This window comes from Styela clava, chromosome 3, assembly GCF_964204865.1.
Source record: "Styela clava chromosome 3, kaStyClav1.hap1.2, whole genome shotgun sequence".
In the NCBI taxonomy this organism is placed as follows: domain Eukaryota; kingdom Metazoa; phylum Chordata; class Ascidiacea; order Stolidobranchia; family Styelidae; genus Styela; species Styela clava.
In genome coordinates, this window is record NC_135252.1 from 2,590,185 (window position 1) to 2,612,267 (window position 22,083).

At 33.9% G+C, this 22,083-nt stretch overlaps 1 protein-coding gene across 3 annotated transcripts in view; it reads left to right on the top strand.

Moving 5' to 3' along the window:
• LOC120343157 (uncharacterized) overlaps positions 1-21,159 on the top strand; it is a 30,821-nt gene extending 9,662 nt beyond the window's left edge. For all 3 annotated transcript variants that reach the window (XM_039412280.2, XM_039412283.2, XM_039412279.2), the window contains exons 12-30: positions 432-547; positions 1,161-1,364; positions 2,378-2,456; positions 3,015-3,070; positions 4,066-4,242; positions 5,441-5,605; positions 6,256-6,441; positions 7,473-7,589; positions 7,958-8,143; positions 8,794-8,959; positions 9,485-9,668; positions 11,862-11,974; positions 12,360-12,473; positions 13,271-13,355; positions 14,063-14,223; positions 17,903-18,066; positions 18,678-18,901; positions 19,914-19,960; positions 20,692-21,159. In XM_039412280.2, the coding sequence (XP_039268214.2) occupies positions 432-547; positions 1,161-1,364; positions 2,378-2,456; positions 3,015-3,070; positions 4,066-4,242; positions 5,441-5,605; positions 6,256-6,441; positions 7,473-7,589; positions 7,958-8,143; positions 8,794-8,959; positions 9,485-9,668; positions 11,862-11,974; positions 12,360-12,473; positions 13,271-13,355; positions 14,063-14,223; positions 17,903-18,066; positions 18,678-18,901; positions 19,914-19,960; positions 20,692-20,741 (2,594 nt within the window). In that variant the 3' untranslated portion in view covers positions 20,742-21,159. The remainder of the gene's footprint in view (positions 1-431; positions 548-1,160; positions 1,365-2,377; positions 2,457-3,014; positions 3,071-4,065; positions 4,243-5,440; positions 5,606-6,255; positions 6,442-7,472; positions 7,590-7,957; positions 8,144-8,793; positions 8,960-9,484; positions 9,669-11,861; positions 11,975-12,359; positions 12,474-13,270; positions 13,356-14,062; positions 14,224-17,902; positions 18,067-18,677; positions 18,902-19,913; positions 19,961-20,691) is intronic.
• Positions 21,160-22,083: the final 924 nt, after the last annotated feature.

Below are 22,083 nucleotides of genomic sequence, written 5' to 3' on the forward strand. Positions count from 1 at the left end.
ATTTGCTCCAACTATTTAACGTTATGAACAAATTATTTTTGTTTTTTATCAAGTTTTTGTCAATTTCTCTTATAATGTAATAATATGATTGACAAATTTTTTTTATCAACGTCACATCACAATCACATTATTGTATCATAAAAGCAACGTATAGTATGGGAATATTATCTATGAACTTACATTTCAAGTTAATATACACATACAAATATAAGAGGAATTTTAAATTTTATCACCACTTTGCTTACTATTTTCAAATATTCATTACCTCTTTCAATAGTTTTGACGCCTATTACTGCCTGCTGTGAACATGTGCTATAAATGTTGTAATAGGGGAAAAAATTGTAAAATTCATCAATTCGATTAACGTAGAAGCTTCAATTTATCACAGAGGGTCCCACATAATAATTTCATGTTTGCTTATTCACACACAGATGAAGATATGATGACTCCAGCAACTCCATTGATTTCCGAGAAAGATTCATCACCTGACTCACCACAAATACAGGAAGATCAACAACCACTTGATCTTACTGATGAAGAATATTGGGTAAATTCTATTTTTCATAACTAAATATGAGGTTTTTGCCATTTATTTGGGCAAAGAATTTGACCTTCACAATGAAAACGCCCCGGGATAAACTGCCAATAACACTTATGATGATGAAATGTTGATTTACATATTTATCTCGGGGAAGAGAAAAGACGATAAGACGCCTTGATCATATATGGCATACCTTGGCCTCTTGTCAGGTTACCAGCTCATGCCGAGTATGGGATCAGTAAGCTGGTTGTTTGTTTTTGAATACATGGACTTGATGGTGGAGAAAGCCGTAACCGACCGGTGGTTACCAGTGAACCAAAATCTTTATGGTTTGACATTTTCTACAAAATTCACTACTGCTCATGTGCAGAGCTAGACTCATTGAAGCAACATTGGATTTAGTTTTCAATTTCATTCATTGCTCATTAATGTTAGTAGTTGCCCAGGGGTAGCGGCATTAGACCTAACTGTGCTAGGTCAGCGATGTCGGGTTCAAACCCAATTAATGAATTCTATTTTATAAATGCTGAGGGATCTTTCTTGCTCGGCCCTGCAAATTTATTACACCCTGAATGCGGATGCATTTTTTTATATTTTTGACGAGAAATTGTCTTTACAGGACAGTCTTCAGGATAATCAGTTAAGCGCGAAGTTTGCTCAGTTCCGCGAAGAAGCAAACAAACAAATAAATGAATTGAGATCGTTAGATATTCAGTCATCTAACAATGAAGAACTGATTCAGAAACAAAGGGAGGAAAGAAAGAAATGGAAAAATGAAAAAGCAACTTTACTCGATCATATACAACAATTACAGAAATTACAGGTTGAAAGACTTTTTTCATTTCAATGTTGCTTGCATATCTTCAAGATCGCCATAATTCTCATTGTGTATAGATTTGTTTGTTACATTCCGACTTGTTTAATGAAGGAATTTTCCAAAACTAGTTATCGGTTGTATTTCAATTTTCTTTGACAATGGAAATGTAATATACTATTCTGTAGCACTCTATATAAAATATTTCCCGATCTTATTGACTTGAACTGCTCCAAATCTTATCTATTGACATAAGGCACCAACAAAAATCGGTACTCCCTTAGTGTGTGTACCAGGTTAGGTTTAGGCCATAACGTTATTCCGATTTTTCTTATTTTAGTTCTATTACGGGTTCAGGGACTGTCTGCCTTAACTAAGTGAATATACCCTCGCCCATAGCCATAGGTTTCAGTCCCTTTACACAACTTGATGTAAAGTAGGCGAACAAAATTATTTACCTTCATATTGGTACACACACTTCTGGACCGCTCAAAAATCTATATAGTTGCTTGTAGCATTGCACGGAGATTGGTCTTGTTCATTTCTGCAGGAGCTGATGTAACTTTTTCTGTAAGCAGAATGTCTTAGAAATGAGGTTGACAACTTCACTTAACTGTGTAAAACTTCTGAGATGGGTAGATTAGCCATAGCTTACCAAATTTACCCAATGTCAGATTATGTTATAGGTGGGTCTCTGGATTGATAAATAAATACCCGATTAAACATGAGATGTTCGAATTGACATAACATTATAACAAGCACTAGTGACTCGGCTGACGTGTACAATATTTCGTTTTTAAAAGCTTGTTTTACTAATGTCATATATTTTTGCGAATAACTATCTGTAATATCTAATTACAATAAATATAAATCAAAATTGTTGATTAATAACTATTAATCTATAAATGATGCTTCAAAATTTATAATTTATGTTTATAATTATACTAGCTCTCATTGTCTTTCTTAATAAGGATGCTTGTCGTTTTGGGGTTGAATTGCATCCAATGCGAAATTTTTTATAGGAAGAGGCAGAAGCAGATGCTGATGAAGCAATGAGACAACTGGAAGATTTTGCAAGTCAAGAGCGAGGTGAAGAGGAAGGTAAACAAAAAGCTCGAGTGATATATTCTGTATTTCTAAATGTTTTCATGCTTATCATAATTTTTCGAAGCAACATTCATATGTGTTGATGTTATTTGTTAGCTCATCATCTTATGGATTTGACCACACTCACTCAAGAAATGCAGGATTGAATCTTGTATGGGCATAAATATGTTGTAGTGGATATAAATTGATTACGGCCATGTATTAAAATAAATTGAATTGTTTATTTAGAATAGGAGAATAGGATAGAATTTGTATATTTATCCCAGGGGAGATAAAAGATGACGAGACGGCCAAATCATATGGGGAACCACAGCCTCTTTTCCAGTTACAAGTCCATGTCAGGTGTGGCAATAGTTAACCAGTTATTTGTTTCAGATGCAGATGATAAATTGATTCCATATCTCACCAGTACTGGTAACAAAGCGAACTTTTTACCTTTCCTCTTTTGCAGATCAAAATCCTAATTTATTTGATTAAGTCTATGTTAATCGTCTATGGTTTTGATTCACGTCCTGAAGTGAGAAAATTTTTAAAAATTGTGTTTTATTTCAGCACCAGATATAAGACGAGTTAGCAGTGTTGAGGATGTTCATGAAGAAGGTGTCAAGGTGAGTCTGGTCCTGCCATTTCTCAGTAATGATAATCCCCATATGAATATCGAACTGTAAGGAATATTTGGGTATTTCAGTTTAATAAATTTGCTTCATCTCAACTATTTAGCGTTATTTAAAACATTTTCATTTCCTTTTTTATTTTCAAGTTTTTGTGAATTTCTCTTATAAGGTAATAATGTATTTTAACAATTTTGGACAAATTTTCAATTCACTGAATTTTTTATAAATGTCACGTTAATGTAACTTAAAAATGTTATATAGCGTAATAATAATAATAAAGAACATACACCTGAAGTTCATATTTATATACAAATATAATACTAAATGAAACTTTTGCCATACTTGCAGCCTAAAATTAGTCTTATGTTACTTTGATGTTTCTCTGATTGTATTGTATTCTGAAAGAATTTTCTAATATTCGATGACTTACGCTAGATGATTTGCGCACTATACTAAATGCTCGAAACGTACTTGTCGTTGCTCAGATGATTACTCTGTGTGGGTTAGAATGTCATGCCATATTATTACATGCAAGAGTATTCATGCATTCCTCATCTCCTAGAAGGGTTTTATATTTAACCGCTATTTGATATGGAATATTTTATACTCATACTGAATACTGTTCGATAATTTTCAAATGAAGAATGGCAATTCATTCCATTTTGAGTGCGCGAGATAGCTGTCATAAATTTAGAGAAAAGTCAAATTAATTAGAACAAATTAGCTATGAAAACATTTTCACATTCCTGAAATATGGCTTGATTCATTTTTTTTTGTTTCATTTTAAAAAATGATGTTCGTCTACTAAGTTGTTAATTTTTAGATGCTCAATGAGATTTTTGATATGTTATGAAACTTATCTTCATGAAAGCAATTCAATTTTATTTGCAGAATTTTGTTCCCTCTATCTTTTACTGTGTGGATATGATGCTAATGCAGTTAGTAATAGTCTGCTAGTTAGGTCTCATATTTTAATATTTCCTATATAGAACCGAGAGCAAGCAACCAGTCCTGAAATACCAAAACCGCTTTCATCTGTGAGTATAAAGTCAGTAGTAAGCATGGTTGAAGAGAAAAGAGCTGCAATGATGAAAAGAAAAGAAAGTGCAACAAGATTGTTGACTTCGTCATCTTCGGGAAAGAATTTGCGAACACCTAATATACAGGTACATTTTATGATTTAAATTATGCATCAATTGGCACTACTGTATATGTATATAGTGACAGTAGCTCCTGGCACTTTAGGGTTTGCTTGTGAGGGGATTGGTCTTCTTTACTCCAGAGTGAGTTTACATGACCTTACTTTCTGCAGATGCCCGTAAAATAGACCATTGGAAATAGCCATTCATTTTTGGGTACTCCCGTAGTATGTGTACCAGGTTAGGGTTAGGGCATAATTTTATTCCGATTTCCCCTATTTTAGTTCTATTACGTGTTCGGGTCTGTCTGTGTTAGCCAAGTGAATATACCCCCTGTCCATAACTTTCAGTCCTTTTACACAACTTGATGTAAAGTAGACGGACAAAATTAGTTAACTTCATATTGGTACACATACTTCTGGAGCGTCCATTTTTGTAGTCTACAACACTGGAAAATTAGAAAGTGTAAATAATATATAGTACGGTAATGAAGGGTGAAATACATATCTGTATACACTGGATAGATTTCATGTATACACTGTCCAAGGAAGTATTGGCAATTTAAGTAATCCACATTTAGCGTTGGAATGATGCCTAAAGGCTAGTCTGAACCTGCCATAAGAATTTGCAGAGAGTTTGAATATGTAGACATGAAATGCATCTTTCTGCCACTTGATCAAGTATATTGTTAACTTAATATGCAAATTTCATTAAAAATACAATATAACTAGCTCTAGCATCATGCTGCATATTCTTGAAAATCGCACACTTGGAGATTTTCAAACATATAGAATGTCTTTTAAACTTCAATCTATTCCATTTGTACCGATTATTATATCATATATGATATTGCGTCATTGTGTGGTTCCAACCTTTTTTTGATACATACCTCACGCATTGTTTTTATTTGTTATTCAATCCTTTGCAGATCACCAACTTGTGGTATGCACATATACCGTTCTGACTTGTTTACATTTTGAATAGTTCATAATGTGTGTATAACCAACTATTACAATAATACGATGTGCAAGTGCAAAATAAAAAAACAATAAAATTATTCCCGATTGAGAAACACTGTGATAATGTTATCTAGCAGTGCTGGCAGCTGTGCTTATTTTTGATTATAAGCGCAATGACATAACTGCCGCTCCAAACGTTAAATCTAGTTGTAACTATTGGTCGTCCAGTAGCAGTAGATGTAGGAAATTCATATCATTTATCACAGGTTTCAACTGATCCAGAAGCTTTTGAAAATTTTGCAAAATCTTACAAAGCTATTTTGCAATTCAAACAACATATTATAGAAACAATATCAAGATTACCAGGAAATACAAATTTATCAAAAAATTTGGATTCTGGTGTTGGTGTTGTGATTCCAGATGAAAATGAGGTATGATGGTTATAAAAATATTCAATTCTTCTACATCTATAAGTACAATTATTGATTCCACAGGCTTCTAATGGTGGCATTTTGTGTGTGCGGTGGCTGTGTAGTTAAAGCGTTAGACTTAGGTAGCTATGTTGGCGTTACATGTTAAAATCTCGGGTACAAACCCCTTACCCACCATGTCACCCAGAGTGAAATGAATTTGGCAATGCCGAACTAAAAAGATTCCAAACTATCTAATATATAGTAGAATCTTACATACATGCAGCTGCGTATGCAAGGACCCATGAGAGTAAATAGACTATGCAAAGAACATATGATATTTTTGTTGCTATTCAATTGAAAAGCTGAAAATAGTGTTATTTCCATTATTAAATCGCAGAAATTGAGAAAATTTGGCAACTGTATCTTCTGTCCTCGGGCATTTGATCAAACATTTGTACTGTTATACGCACTTAATCCAAATTTAATAATCACTTAGCCAAAGATGTACTATTTTGGCATACTCCATTCTTGGATAAATAGTTATTGTAAGATATTTCAATGTCTAGTTTTTCAAGCCTACCTTATCTACTTACATCTACTATATGTTAATTATTTGAGTTTAGAATTTTTATAAAACATTTTATATAGAAATGAAACATTTTTCGCAGACTGATGAAATGGCAGATTCGGTTGAGAAGACATTGCAAGCTATTGAATCTGTTTTTCGAAATGTTGTTGCGGCTGCTTCAGTCAGAGATCCTAAATTACAACAAAGAGAACAACAACTCAAACTGCAGCAACAACAACCAAATTTTGAAAATGAACATCAAAGACGCAAAATAACTGAATTAGAAGTAAGTTTTTTCAGTGTGCTCTCGATTTTTCTGATTTTAAATTGATTACGGTATATCCTGTATTTTCATACCCAAATTTTTCCTTGTCCTGTTGTCACTGTAACATTTACTTTAATAGGTGAAGTTTGAGTCCATAATGCAATAGTATTAAATGTTATATTCATCTCAGCTCTGGCTTAGCGGTTTGCGCATCATGCTAAGCGTCTGGAATACCTTGCCATCTCACCTCTTACTTATCCTACGTGGGTTCACAGGTTCGAATCTTGCAGGGTACGATTATGTTTGCGAGAATTGTTGGACTCTCTCGCCATTGTAAGGTGTTTAACACAAATGCTACATAAATGCTGGTCCGTTAAGGCTTACCGTACTTCACCATCCCATACCTGAAATGGACTAGTAATTGGACAGGAGGTCCATCCTTTCCTGATTTTTACAAATAAGTGATTGCAAATTTTATGTACCAGTATCTGAAATCACACTTGCTTCGCAATTTCAAAACTGTTCTTGACTGTCAACTGAACATGGCTTAGCCCGTAATTGACTTGTGGTATTGTCTTTCCGCTCTTGTATGTAAATGAGAATATCTTTGTTTTTTCACCCTTATGTTTCATTGAATATGTTCTGTTTAACATGGGCTTGTGATTAAATGCACAAGTAGTGTCAATTTAGTTTCTCATGTTAATGCTGAAGCGATTATAGCAATTTTGGTTTATTTTGTGCAACAAATAACATATTTAACAGATAATAATGACAATTATAAAATTCACACTGTTAGTACTCTCATGGTATGAGACCTGAAGATTTATATATTCAAGGAATTTCAGAGTGTTGTTTTTCAAATGGTTTTCAATATTCAAATACTCTCAAGGATGATCTCTAATATTTGAACCTGGCTAATATGAACTGATTTAAACTGCACAGTAATGATTTAAATTTCATTCTGAAGTGGTAATTACTGATAAATTTCTGCAGGTAATTATGGTTGAAGCAGTATTGTTTTAGAGTCTTTCAAAATATTTTTTTTTTTGCAGAGTGAGATGGAGATGATGAAAATGGAATTTGGAAGAAGAATGGAACATGATTCTAATATTATACAACAATTACAAAATACTATAGCTAACTTAAAACAAGACAACATACCCAGTAATGTATGTGCTTTCTATTTATTAAACAGGGGCCTTCAATATGAACTACTTTTTACATGTTTTCAATATTTGATGTTTAATTTTTTTAAATATTCTGAAAATTATTTCTAGAACATATCAAATTATTGGAGAATGTAGGCTGAAAATTTTAGCCCAGTTTCAACGCTATGACCAAATTTAAGACAACTCAAGTCATATTTTTCTTGGATATTTTGTTTTACTTGACTCAGCCAGTTTCTGGAATAACTCAATTTGGTTTGGGATGTATAATCAGGGATGCCAACATGGTTAAATTCAACGCTTCAACCTCAGTATTTGACTTTAATTCTATGTACAACTGTGTAATATTCATTTTCTAATGGGTATTTCAGATGCAAATTACAACAAACACTCCATCTGCATCTGCACCTGTTGCATCTGATCATATGTTGACATTAAGTCAAGGTAACCGTGGACAGACTGTTGATCCTAATATGACAATGATGTTTACGAGACTGGATTCTGAACATAACACCAAAACTTTAACTAAATCGGCAAAGAATGGGAAAATTAATCAGGTTTGTAGGTTGAAATTTTCTTGTTTTATTTTATTTTATTTTTTTCTGAGAGTTCAAAATATTGAACATATCAAAAAATCTTTTGTTTCCCTGAGAAGTATACTTGCCAAGTTGAATTTAAAAAGGGTTTTGTTGTTCCAAAATTCTTACTTTCACTTTTGTTCTTATAAGCCAAATATCAAATAATTTTTGGTTAGTTTTTTTTTATTTATCTCTTTCCTTTTTGTGGGGCTCGAAGCGATTGATGAGTACATAGCTACTACCAAACTCTGCTGTATTTGCCAGTTTTTACCCAATTCATTGCACCCTTGGTGATGGGCATGGGATTTGAACTTGGGATCGTTAACCTTCGATGCCAACTTTATTAGACCCTTTCCTCTGACTAGGCTATCACATCCACTAGTAAAAAGATGACGTGTATTGATAACCTTGCTGGATGAAGTCACATGAACTATATTCCAAATCTATCAGGTTGTGCACACATTTTGAGTGATGAATTGGTGGAATGGGATTTGTTCGTGAAATTTTTTACTGGGCACACCAACATAGTTCATTCTAACTCTAAGGCACCCACAAAATATGTTATCAAAAAGTACCGTAATCTTCCCGCACACACTTCTTAAATAATTGAACGATTTTCTACTTCACAGTCAACATTAGATTCTCTTGTTGCAACAATGGACAGTTACAATGACGTAGCAGCATCAAGATTGAAACATATTGTACGGAAGATGGTTCATCACACAAAGATGAAAGAAATTGAAATGAATGTTAGGAACAGTAACCTTGTCACTTCTGAAGTTTTTGATGTGCTTGGTGAGTAGTAATCTATAAATTCTTATGAACTGATTCACATTGACTGGTTTGCACATCACATCAAATGCTAGGAACATGCCTTCAAGGGCTCTCCTGATTACCCTCCAGGGTTTGCAGCTTAGAATTCTCAGGGAATTATAGTGTAATGAACTCTATTCTACAGCAGGTTCATGTAACTGCTGATGAGTTTCATCTTTCCCCAACCATCTAAATCTATGAAAACGAAATGATTGACTGGTTTGCTATTCACATACTTGACTTGTACTTTGTAATTATTATATTATATGACAATGAATCAACTGTCTAATTTTTTTTTAACTCTCTCTCAATGAATAAAAATGGTTGAAGACATTTTGACAACAATTGTAAAGAATCAGGATTGGCAATGCTAGTTCATTTTTAGTTTTTTTAATCACATCTGAGAGAGCAATAATATTTTGTAAATTAAATTAAAATGATCAAAAGTTATGACCAATCTATTCCTGTTTATATTTTCAAACTATATATAAATCATTATCCATTCAGATAAAATGGAAGATCTTCAAAGACTCCGTGCTCAACACTGGAGTCGAACAATGGATGATTTGAGTATGAGAAGAAAAAGACTTGGAATGTTATTACAGGACGCAATGCATAGACTTGAGAAAATAACTGGAGTTTTTCTCATCAAACCACTCATATCTTACAAAGGAAAAACAAGAATGAGGAAGTATGTCTCTTCTTGTATGTGTTTATTAAAAAAGTTTTTAGGAAGGCAACCATGTATACAGCCCGGGGATTTCTCTTGTCGAATAGTTTTGTTTTAGTATTAAATTCAGGGATGGCCAATACCGAATAGGTAGTTCACTATTTCGAACACATTCGAAATTATTATTTTAGAATATGAAATTTTGAATACTTTGAAAATAAAATCAAGTAATAGAAGCCTATCTAAGTGTATGAGGGAATTTTCATACAATAAACAAAGGAATAACTGCTATCTACAACCTGGCTATATTACCAGTCATTTCATGTTTGAAGATTATTGCGATATATATTTTATATACCATATGTTATTTTAACAGAATTAAAATTATACAGCGAGGCATTCTAAACAGTGGTGTCGGTGATGGATTTGAATATTTGCGCAACACAAAATCATCCTAGTAAAACTCCTATACTCTAAAATACCAACCATTATCCAAATTATTTGCCATAAAAGCGGGATAAAGTATGAGTTATTTTTCTGACTTGTGACAATTTTTTCGGGAGTACAAAAATACGAATAAAAAATTGATAATATTCGGGAACTTTACCACACATTTTAAGTCCGCAGATCGCCGTTGTATGTTTGAGTAATAATACTTTTATTATTTTATAAATACGTCCACAGATCGCCGTTGTATTTTGTAAATACCAAAATAGGAATCAAAAAGTAATATTAATCGAGTTTGCCACACAATTTATGTCCACAGATTGCCGTGATATTGTACCCGAGTATAATTAATTTTTGATTCTTACTTTCGGACTCACGAAAAAATGTCACAAGTCAGAAAAATAATTTATACTTTAACTGGCTTTTTGGGTAATAATTTGGATAATGGTTGCCATTGATTTATATTTTAAAGTATGGGATTTTTACTAGGATGATTTTGTGCTGCGCAAAACATTCAAATTCATGACCGATACCACTATTTAAAATGCCTTACCATATTAATTTAATTTTATTAACATAACTCAATTGTTGGTAAATCAATTAATAACATTGGGCAGTTTACCACACATTTTAGGTCCACAGATCGCCGTTGTATTTTAGAGTTATAATAGTTTTAATATTTTGTAAATATGAATCCGAAATTAATAATAATTGGGCAGTGTACCACACATTTCATGTCCACAAATACTCGTGTTTTAATACTTTCATTATTTTATAAATATGAAAATAGGAATCACATTTTATGTTCACAGATTGTCGATACAACCATGAGTTGCGTTGAACAGAATTAAATTAATACGGCATGACATTTTAAATGCTAGTATCGGTCATGGATTGGATTATTTTGCGCAACAAAAAATCATCCTTGTGAAGGATCGATATTTTTAACTATCGCTATCAAAATTATTTGCCAGAAAGCGGGTAAAAGTATTTTTCCTAATAAATCGACTTGTTTTTTCGACTTGCAACTATTCATTGGATATCGTAACAATTACGGCTATAAATAATTGTCAATTTTTCGACGTAATGGAAATGAATGTGTAAATTATAAGCCTCATGGGAGAATGTCGGCAATGTCCACTCGACGCACGGTTGCGCAGAATATAAACAATCAACTTGCCGATTCTATTCCATCGTAATTACAATACGTGAGAAAGCGTAAAAAGTCGTTTGAAGATTCTGTTAAAACAAAACACCCTGTTTACGACGAAAAGTGGCTACCATTTGGAATTATTCGAAAATCAGCCGAAAAGGTATTCGAATATTCGATTCATTTTGGACAACGCTGGTATTAATTCATTATGGATTGATTCGAAGAGCAAAATTTCAACATCAGAGGCATTAGGAATATGTTGACAGCACGTCACGGATTACCCAGTATTCTCAGATAGCCTGTGTTGGCAATGATTATTAATGAGAGAATTTAGGTTATATTTTATGGACCGTCTTAGCCTAACTGTAAAATCCTTTTTCGAATTGTCCACTCCAAAAAAGTATGGCAGCGATTAAACAGTATTTGACTATTTGTCAGAATCCAAGCACAAGGCCAGATAATTTTTATCTATATTGTTTTTAATTTTAACAAATCATGTCTTATACATTTGGTCATCAAGTTTCAATCAGTAACTTTCATATTATATCCGACCTAATCACCAAAGATATTGCTTGAAAATTCATGTTCTCGCAGCACTCTATTTTCTTCTCTAGATATTCCGGTAAAATCAGCACAAAGTTCAACAAGTATCAGATGGAAGCAATGGCTGCCAAACAATTGACTAATTTATCTGCTAAACGAAGACATGATAGTAATTATATGAAAGGTAATTCCATTGATTATTATTGTGGTGGTTCATGTGAGGAGGTGTGACATGGTATGGTGGAGGTGGTCATTACCAGTTGTGTGAATCATTCCGCAATGAAAGTAGTCCAACAGTCTTAATCATTTACTTAATCATTGTCAATGGGTCACAAACTGGCACATCTCAGTCATTGTATTCAAAAGGCCTTATTGACACCAACGCCATGTAACACTCATAAGATGGGTTTATTAGAAAACTAAAAACTTTATTTATTTCAGTTATCAGCTCTAACACCTCCGTTAAAACATGTCACTACCTCTATATTAAAATCACTATGTGAAATAAGCAATGGATAAATGCATCTATTCCAATTCTTCTTTTATTGTCATCAATTCATTTTTTTCAGTTCATACAAGTGCACCAACATACAACTTACACTCTTCACATAGTGTTAGAAGTGTTCCATGGACTGCTCAACAAATAAGTAAAGAAATGGGGAAAGATCCACTAACTGTTTCAAGTATGTATTACATCTTGCTGATGCATCATGTTAGGACTAGCCTATTGTACCTCTGATTATCCTGTTTTGAATTGTTCAAATTTCAAGAGCATGAGTATGACACGGCGGTGTGGCTCATTGCGCTAAGCGTTAGTAATAAGCTGGCCAGCGCGCCTCTGATTACTCTGCGTGGGTTCGCAGGTTCGAATCCTATGCGGCGATGGTTATGTGCGAGATGATTGCTGGATTCCTCGCTGTCGTAGCGTGGCACACATAACTACTGGTCGGTTACGGCTTCATGCTTCCGAAAACAAATAACTAAACTAATCCCATACCCCACATGGAATGGCAACCGGATGAGAGGCTGTGGTTCGCCATAGGGTTAAGCCGTCTTATCGCCTTTCCTCTCCCCCAGGGTGTTATAGTAACTGCTAACAACTTTGAATCTATATATCTGGAACTAATGACTGGTTCACTATTTTCATATACGACATGGACTGCTATGTGGATTGGAGATCATGCTCCGCCATGTGATTAAGCCTTCTTATCTGCTTAAATATAAAAAATCTACGCTATTTATATTGTGAAAAAACTGGAAACAAAATCCCATATAATATTTATACATTTTCTTAAGTTGCATTATTCAAGTTGCAGAAAGATGGAAAGTTTCAGCAACTCTTAGTATGAAGCTTCCCCTGGTACTATATACTATCCAAGGCTATATTATGTATAGAGATCAAGTTAATGTGCAATCAAATGTGTATATTTGAGTGTATATTGTTTACAAATCTGATGTATTGTACTATATTTGTTAAAAGGTCTGACAAGAGTGGAACCACCGAGTATGTGGAACATGGAAATGTCACTTCCACAGACTGTACCTCTTACCAAGAAAGAAAAATGGTGAGTGTGTATGCATTAATGCATACTCTGTTGTTCATTGTATTTAGCTGATGGAAAATATCATTTTTATATTAAAATATTGTAACACAGAGATTGTCTGTATAGCTGGCCCCTTGTTATTATTTATTTTTCAATATATCGTTTTAAAAATGATAGTTTTTTCCTGTTTTTTTCTGAGGGAAGAGGAAAATAATGATCTCATTTTGGTTATCATTTCAACTATTGAATACTTAGTAATACTGAGATAATATTTCATGTGGTTGAACTCTTAACATGTTTGAAGTTCTGTTGTTTCATTGAGTCCAGTATAAGATACGAGTTCATTATTGCACTGCTGATCAAAGTGCATGATTATGTAATTGAGACAGAACAAATCTGAGTCTGAGTCACATTATTAAAAGTGCAACAAATGACATTACAATATAATAAAGACAAGCACATCACGAATAAAATAAGCACTGAAACGAATCTGCTATTAATTCAGTTACATAAGATTGGTGATTTTGGAAGTATTTTGATGTCGGTGTTCAGCAAAGATCACCGGAGTATATCTTGGTAGGTGTCCCCTGGACTACAACCCCACTCTATCGAGTCCTGCTTGTGGTCACAGGGGTGGTTCATGTAATCACTGGCTGGTTACAACTATCCATTCATGTTCTTGTAAGGTTTGGATAAAAATGACATAATATTATGATTTTTTTCTATAGGTCGCCAAACTATAGTAGTCTTCCAGCATCTGTACCCAGAATGATGGAACTTGATGTTGGCCGATATCTACATGAAATTAACAATATTCATACTTATACTGCACCTGTCAGTCCATTAAAATCTCCGCGAAGTTTAACTGGAACAGTCAGAACATACAGAGGTAAGCATTTTTTATAAAGGTTTGACAATTACCCAAAGTAGTGGTTCCCACCCTCTTTCGCCATATACCTTGACAAAATAATGAATCTCTCTCTCTTCCTTTGCCTATTTGTAAATAATGATTTATTTTAACAAGAGAGCTACGCCCAAATATATGGACACGTCTGTTCGCAGTACAGTACAGTTTACCGTACCGTCAGATCACAGTCTACAAATATATTCACACCAAGCGAAGCAGTACAGTAGGACACAAAATGGTGTCCGATGTCCGCAGAACGTTTAATGACGTCATAGCAAACAAAAACAAATCTCACAGAGCTAACAGAAATATTTAAAATGAATAAAAGTAATAGCCTTCTGGGGAAAAATTTTATCTTCAACCACTGAAAATTTCAAAGCAATTGGTCCAGTATTCGAAGAGAAAAGCGTTTTTTTTTAAAAAATGATGGAGACAAATAACAATAACAACAAAATTTTGAAACGATCGTTATGTCCACTACGTGTCCAATAATATCAAATAAATAAACAATATTAGTGGAATGAAAACGAAGTAATATTTCTATATTTCCCTTTTTTAAAACAACGAAATTCATCCATGGACTGGAGGTCCTCCCCAGTTGAGAAATGTTCATCTCAACCATGGTGACAGTTCTTCATTTATACTCGGAAAGATTACTAATAGAATAATTATACTAGGATACTGATGTGTTACATAATGACCCATCATTGCAACTAGGGTTGTCCAAGCGAACCAAATATTCGAAATCGAATCGCAAATTATTCGAATCGTTTTTCGGTAATTTTCGAATCGTTAAGATTAGGCACATAAAGCGGAAACCACCTTTTCAGTACGTTTTTCATCAGACAAGCGGCAGCGCTTTGAGCTTAGACCGCTTTCGCTCCCAGCTTATTTTGATTTCCGATATTCCTCTCGCCTTCATTTTGTGATAAACATGTCATTCCTAAAGCCCGGTGGCACGTGATTAGCCATTTCATGCATGGTCATCATCACTTAAAAGTTATAATCGGTATAGACGTTTTTGAGAGAGAACAAGGAGAAAAAGGCAATTTAGAAAACGATAGTTCTATAAATAGATTTGAAGCTGTTGAGTTAGTTATCATAGGAACATGTTACAGGCAGGGATGGCCATTTCCGAATACTAAACTATTCCGAATACATTCTAAAATAATGTTTTCGAATCTGGAATTCCGAATACATTCTAAAATCAAAAATAACACATTTTTGTTTTAGTTGATTAAAACCCAGTAAATTAGGAAATAAGCTTCAATAGAAATATCAGAATGAAGCCACAGACCAACAGTATATGTACACAAAGTAATTGATAGTTTATAGCTATTAATAAAAAATAATAGCAACTTGTGACACAGTCAGTTTATTAAATTTATTCACTTTGTACAAATGACCATATGAAAAGATAGCCAAGGAGTTGTCTGACGCTTTCTATCATTGGTACCATGATATTACGATAATAGTCGAGTCTATTGACAAAAATACTACTTGTATTCAGATAATTGCCTTTAAAAATTCTAATATTTAAGCCTAGAGTATTCTACTACCTACCAGTATATTTGTATATAAATTTATGTGAACCATATTGTTATTATGTGTAACATATTGTTGTGTTTGGAGTTAGAAATAAATTAGTAGAGAATAGATGACCACCACTGCCAGCGCGCAGCCAGGATTTTCGAAATCGGAAATTCTCATTGCCGCCTGTAACACCCACCGCGATTCCGCGCTCGTTGAAAGGGCCGTCTTGTCAGCGTATAATGATCATTCTGTTACGTAAAATATTCAATCCATGACAAATACAAGATTCTAAAATATCTTTCGCGGTTGCTTCTTCTTAGTCAAAAAAAAAACATTTCTATTCGGTCCACGGCAATCTGTGACCTAAAATTACAAGATAAACTGCTTGATGTATTTAATTTTAATATGTATTTTTGCAATCTTGCCAACTCGTTATCGCCGTTAGAAAAATCTCAAATAATTATATAAAATCCTGTTAAGTGTGGAGAATAATTAATTTCATACAATGAATATACATATAAAGTTTAGCAGTAAATTAAAAGAACATATTCATCGCCGCGATTATGTCACCTGTTGAAAGAGTCTTTTACAACAAATAATATAACAACGAATATATATTTTTCTGTTGTGCAAAGTGATGAATTCGTGACCGACACGGGCATATTTAAAATATCTTTCTCTTATTAATTTAATTGTCTTCAATTTAACCTGCGGTTGCGTCGACAAAATAAAATCCTCATCACTCTTATATACCATTGCAATCCGCGGCCATAAAAATAAAAACGTGAGGTAAACTGTCCGATTAAATATTGTTTTTATCCGTATTTTGCGAATTCGGCAAATATTCAGTGACTCCGCTCGATCGAAATGCTAAGAGTAAAATTTATTTCATCACAATAAAATTGATTGAATATACTTTAGATTAATTATATTATATACATCCTCACAACCAGGGAAAAAGTCGCGTTTCAAACCTTGTATCGTGTTAACCCGAAAATATTTGACGGCATATTAAAGTAATGGATAATCAGGCAAATCCCGCCTCAATTAGTGACGATATGTTTCTAAACGCCGACCAAACATAATGTGTGCACACGAAATTTTGCGATTTTCACTGCCTGGAAAAGCGTTTTTTAAATTTTCGCGGGCCTCAATAAAACTTATGTTGTTTACGGTTTTATTTTCAGTATTTTAAATTGCCGCTTTTCAATCAAAAAGTTACGTTGTCTTTAGAAACTCGCCGCCGATGAACGTATTTACCAGATTCACAATTCCGTGCGCGTACAAAAATAAAATAAATGTTATGGTTATCGTGGAACAAATTTGTGGAAAATTTTCGTTTTAGAGAAAATAACACAATCGTAAAGGCGTTTGCGGGCCTAAATAACACGTTACGCTGATGAGTGATGAAAACAATCACGCGCAAGTTTCTATCGAGAATGTTTTCATTCAACGGAAACGTTTTGAAAGCGGCGTCGAAAATGTGTGACGTCACACAAATATCCGATATTCTTATGAACGTGAATTCCGATATTCGAATGACGAGATATTCGAATACATTCGAATACTTTATTCGAATTGGCCATCCCTGGTTACAGGCAACCCAAAGCTGAAACAGGTGTTTTGGGATCCTTATGATGGCAATACCTTCTTTCAATGGAATTTGTAATTTCTTATGATGGCAATACTGTATTATCATAAATCTGAAAACATTGTATTGCAAAATACCAGCAGTGAGTAAGATGTAACTGCACATACGTTACCACAACATCGAAGGGCAGCCGTTCATTGTATAATAGAGACAGATTTAGGATTACGCAATAATATTCGATTCGAATCAAAAAATTATTAGATTTTGGACAGCCCTAATTGCAACACCCTTAAATATTTACTTGAACTTGACTTCAAATCGAAAGTGTCAGAGAAATAGACAGCTGGAAGAAAATTCTATAAATAAGTCATTTTTTGTATGGAAATGAACAGATGTTTACAATCTATGTATCATAATTGCTTTAAATTTGATAAATAGAGTAATATTTATGGTATATTACATTTTTACCATCACAATTACACTACACAAATTACATTTACACTATCTGTGTGAATTCCTTTCTTTATTCATAACTAGGAATATCTCGCACTGGTGGAACTGCTGGGACTGAATTGAGTAAATTAAGCAGTGATAGATTGGCTGATCCCCGAACAGCTGGACATCACACAAATACAGGGAAAGCAGAAAGTTCTGCAGATGATTATCAATCAACAGCACCTCCTACAACACCTGCTTCTCAGGTATGTCTCATAGTAATGCTGAGACCTTATGCTGTCTATAAGAAGTGTTTCAACACTGCTAATATGTATAAAGTTCTCTACAAACAAAAATGGTAAGATTAAATCATAATATATCATCGTACTTAATTTAATGGTAGATTTAGGTCAAAGCTGTATTTATACTACGAGGTATTGTCTTACTCTTTACATCTTTTTTTGGCCTCCAGAAGTATGGGTAACAATATGGAGGTAACTAATTTTGCTCGCCTAGTTTACATCAAGTTGTGTAATGGGCAGGGGGTATATTCACTTGACTAACACAGACAGTGATAAAATTAAAATATGGAAAATTGGACTGAAATTATGGCCTAACCCCAACCTGGTTGGTACACATACTATGAGAGTACCTTTTTTCTATGCTACGTGATTAGAAAATTATATTTCAACCATTATCTATCAGGATTTTCAGATTTCACAAAGTTAACTTGCACCATTTAAATTAATATAAGCTGGAAAAGGATAGATTTTGTTATTTGAAAATGATAAGTGTAGAAAAATAATTGGGAGCTGAAACCACTAGGATTTCTGGTAGCTTCGGATCTGCTTCCTAGCTGTGACTGTCTTATTTTTAGACACAAATTCGACGTGGAAGTTCTGGTACGGCGTTGATTACACCAACCAGTGAAGGCTTACCATTGGCAAGTCCAAACCTGCCAAGACCTTTACCACCAATATCTGTACCAATTCGTAGTCGAGCATCTACAAGATCAAGTTTATCAGGTTCTCCAATGAAGGAATACTTTACTCCAAGCCCAACGAAATCTGTGCCTGGTGAAAATACATCTCCTGTTATTAGGTAATTTATTTGTTGCTCTTTAATTGTTCAGTTTTGATTCGACTTTTCTTACTCATTTACATAGTAAAGTAAGTTTAAGTAAGAATGCACAATTTGTAGCAGCATGTCTCACAGGAAACCTTGATGACAATCTTGGTAAGTCATGAAAACACAAGTCCGTGCATCTGAAAGCATATAACTATCTAACTAATCCCATACTCGACATGGACTGGCAACGGGACAGGAGGCGGCAGTACACTATATGATTAAGCAATTATGCTATCTAATCGGCTTCTCTCAATCAATCATTTGACATAAACAATACAACAAGTGAACAGACAAAACAAAATGCAGAGATACCTAAGAGATGGGCATAACTCAAAATAAAGTTAAAAAGCGTACAATGTACGTGCCCACCCACCAAAAAAATAAAACAAACACACAAAAACGTGATTTACAATCGGGCAGTACTTTGAAGGTAATTTAACAAAAACAGAAAATATGAAGTAGATAATTGAATGTAATAAACTTCTGACAACTTCTTCCATCTTTGGTTGATGAAAACTTGAACCACATGTTGATATCCAATAAGGATTTATTGAGAGATCACCAGAATTAATATATAAATGATGCCAATTTTGAACACTGCAAATACTGTGTAGGCCTATGGAATTCTTGGTTATGTATAGCACAAATCCGAATAAGTAGAAAGCTATAGGACACTTCGTTTGGAATTCTTGGTTGTGTATAGCACAAATCCGAATAAGTAGAAAGCTATAGGACACTTCGTTTGCTTTTAGAAACACACAAATTCACGATTTAACAAATGACAAATGCATGATTGAAGCAAGAAGCTTTAAATATTGAAAACATCAAAGTGCAACATTGCATAATCAGTACCAAAATCCTAATTTCTTTCAGTGCATCACCAGTCCATGGGCCGAAAATTCCATATACCACTTTTTTATAGTCACATATATGCATAGGTTATTTCAGGGTAAGTATCAATGCTTTGCTAATTATTGCATTTTAGAAGCAAGAGTGACAACTCGCTCCAAGGTGCTCCAAATACTCAAGGAGGTAAGTTTTAAAAATAATTTTATGTTGTTCAGCATTCAGTATGAATAGAAATCTATTGCTTCAACTTTATTATTTCAGTGTTATTTCTGAAAAACATTTAAAACTTATGGGAGATGTGTTTAATTTATTTTGACCGCAGGGAGCAGTTGTTTTGATTGCTGCTTGGTAAAATTACTTTTCTCAGCTCTAAACTAAATTATTGTACTGGACCTATGGATCGTTTTGTTAAATTGTTGTTACTATTCTTTTTCTTGTGGAAAAATTGACTTTTTTTCTGAACAACTTGACCAATTGCTTTGACATTTTCAGTGGTTAAGTCGATTACTTTTATTTATTTCAACAATTTCTGTGGGCTATTTAGGATTCATTTTCCACTTTGAAGTTTGTGGAATGTCGTCATCAAAATTAAAAATTGCGCACCATGTGACCATTCCGCAAGCGCATTTCAGCAATCTGGTGGTAAGTGAAGACACGAAGTTTGTGATAAGAAAGACTACTGGTACTGTGAAAGATTTTATACTACTTCGTTTTGGCCTTGTGTTCATGTATTTGAGCATTGCTCTCTTGTATTGTATTTTCTACAAGTATTGCTAAGCTTGGCGTATGTTAGGATGAGCACCCCCATTTTAATAGCATTGTGTGTGCACTTATTCATTTTTAGCAACTGCTTCGACACACCTCATGTTTCCACTTAATAATTACCGTGGGTATTTTTTTCTAAATTATTACAGGAACCAGGGACACATCTCCAATACAGCAATATGTTGAAATCATCAACTAACTCTCTCTGGTACATAATTTGTTCAAAAAGCTGGATTGTAATAAACGAGCATTTCACTGTTTTTACATCTCAGAGGGGATCCAACAGGATTACATTTAATCACACTGATTCAACAATAATTTAACTACCTTTCTTATAGCCAAATACCTTGAAGTCCAGCTCAACTGAACGTCTTTAAATGTAATCTAATTATAAACTATGAAATTTTATCAGCATGCTGGGTTTTTACAATTGAAATTTTCTATATATTTATACCTTAACAGTATGGTCTCCCTACTGCTATTGTAGCCGCAGGCCTATTTTATTTCACTGTCGAATAATATCTATTTTTGTATGATATTGTTTTATAGAAATCTTCTTTGATGTTTTCAAGAATTATGTTTAAAATAAACTGTGTCTTATGGAATTGTGTACATATCAAAGTATGTTACATGAGGTTATAGATAACGTGCGATGTTTAATCAACACCTCAGCTATCTTCCATCGACCAGTGTTTTGGCAAACTATTGGTTAGCACTGGGCGCCACACCATGCGGATTGATGGGAATTTAATGAGGGGTATTCTATCAATTTTTTCAAAAATAGCTTTCATACAACAGCCCAATACTCCTCAAAGCGGGAGGTCATTAAATGAAGATTGAGACCATGTATTCATCTCTATACAAAACCGCTCCTCTTTCTATCCTTGAAAAAATTTACTAGGTTGGTATTTTTAGTGCAAGTCAAGGACGAGTACCAAAAATCTTTCTGATCAGAAACTGTACACTTTCGTTCACTGTTCAAGCGAGGACAACTATCTTTATTCATATTCAACTTACAATGGAATTTGCCAAAAATCGGGTCATTGGCAGGATGAGATTGAAGGTTCTTCCGGTGTTGTTGATGCACGGAACTACAATATATGCAATAATGTTGTAGATGAAAGAAATGGCTGGTTCCTTTATTTATTTAGCACATCGAGAAGGCCGTTGTTATTAGTCTGGTATGATCTCAGATTGAACTTAATTATATCCTCAAAAGGAGGCTTCACTTCAGTGGAATCACCGCACGTACCATGCTCCATCAATGCAGGTTAAAATGTTGTCTGTTATTTGACACTTTTTCAATACCATTTCAAACAACAACTCATCTTTTAGTCACAATCATTTTAAACTCCTTGTACTTATAAACACTGTTCTTTCTTGGGAAGAACTTTCGGTGTTAGACGAGCAACATCCTAATTTTTGACAAAATCAATTGTGCGGCGAATATGATCAGAGAAATTGCCCCATTTTAACATTAAATGCAAGGGAACAATTTCCCGTGGGACGGGGTGAATATATGTATTCAACCCACCTATAAA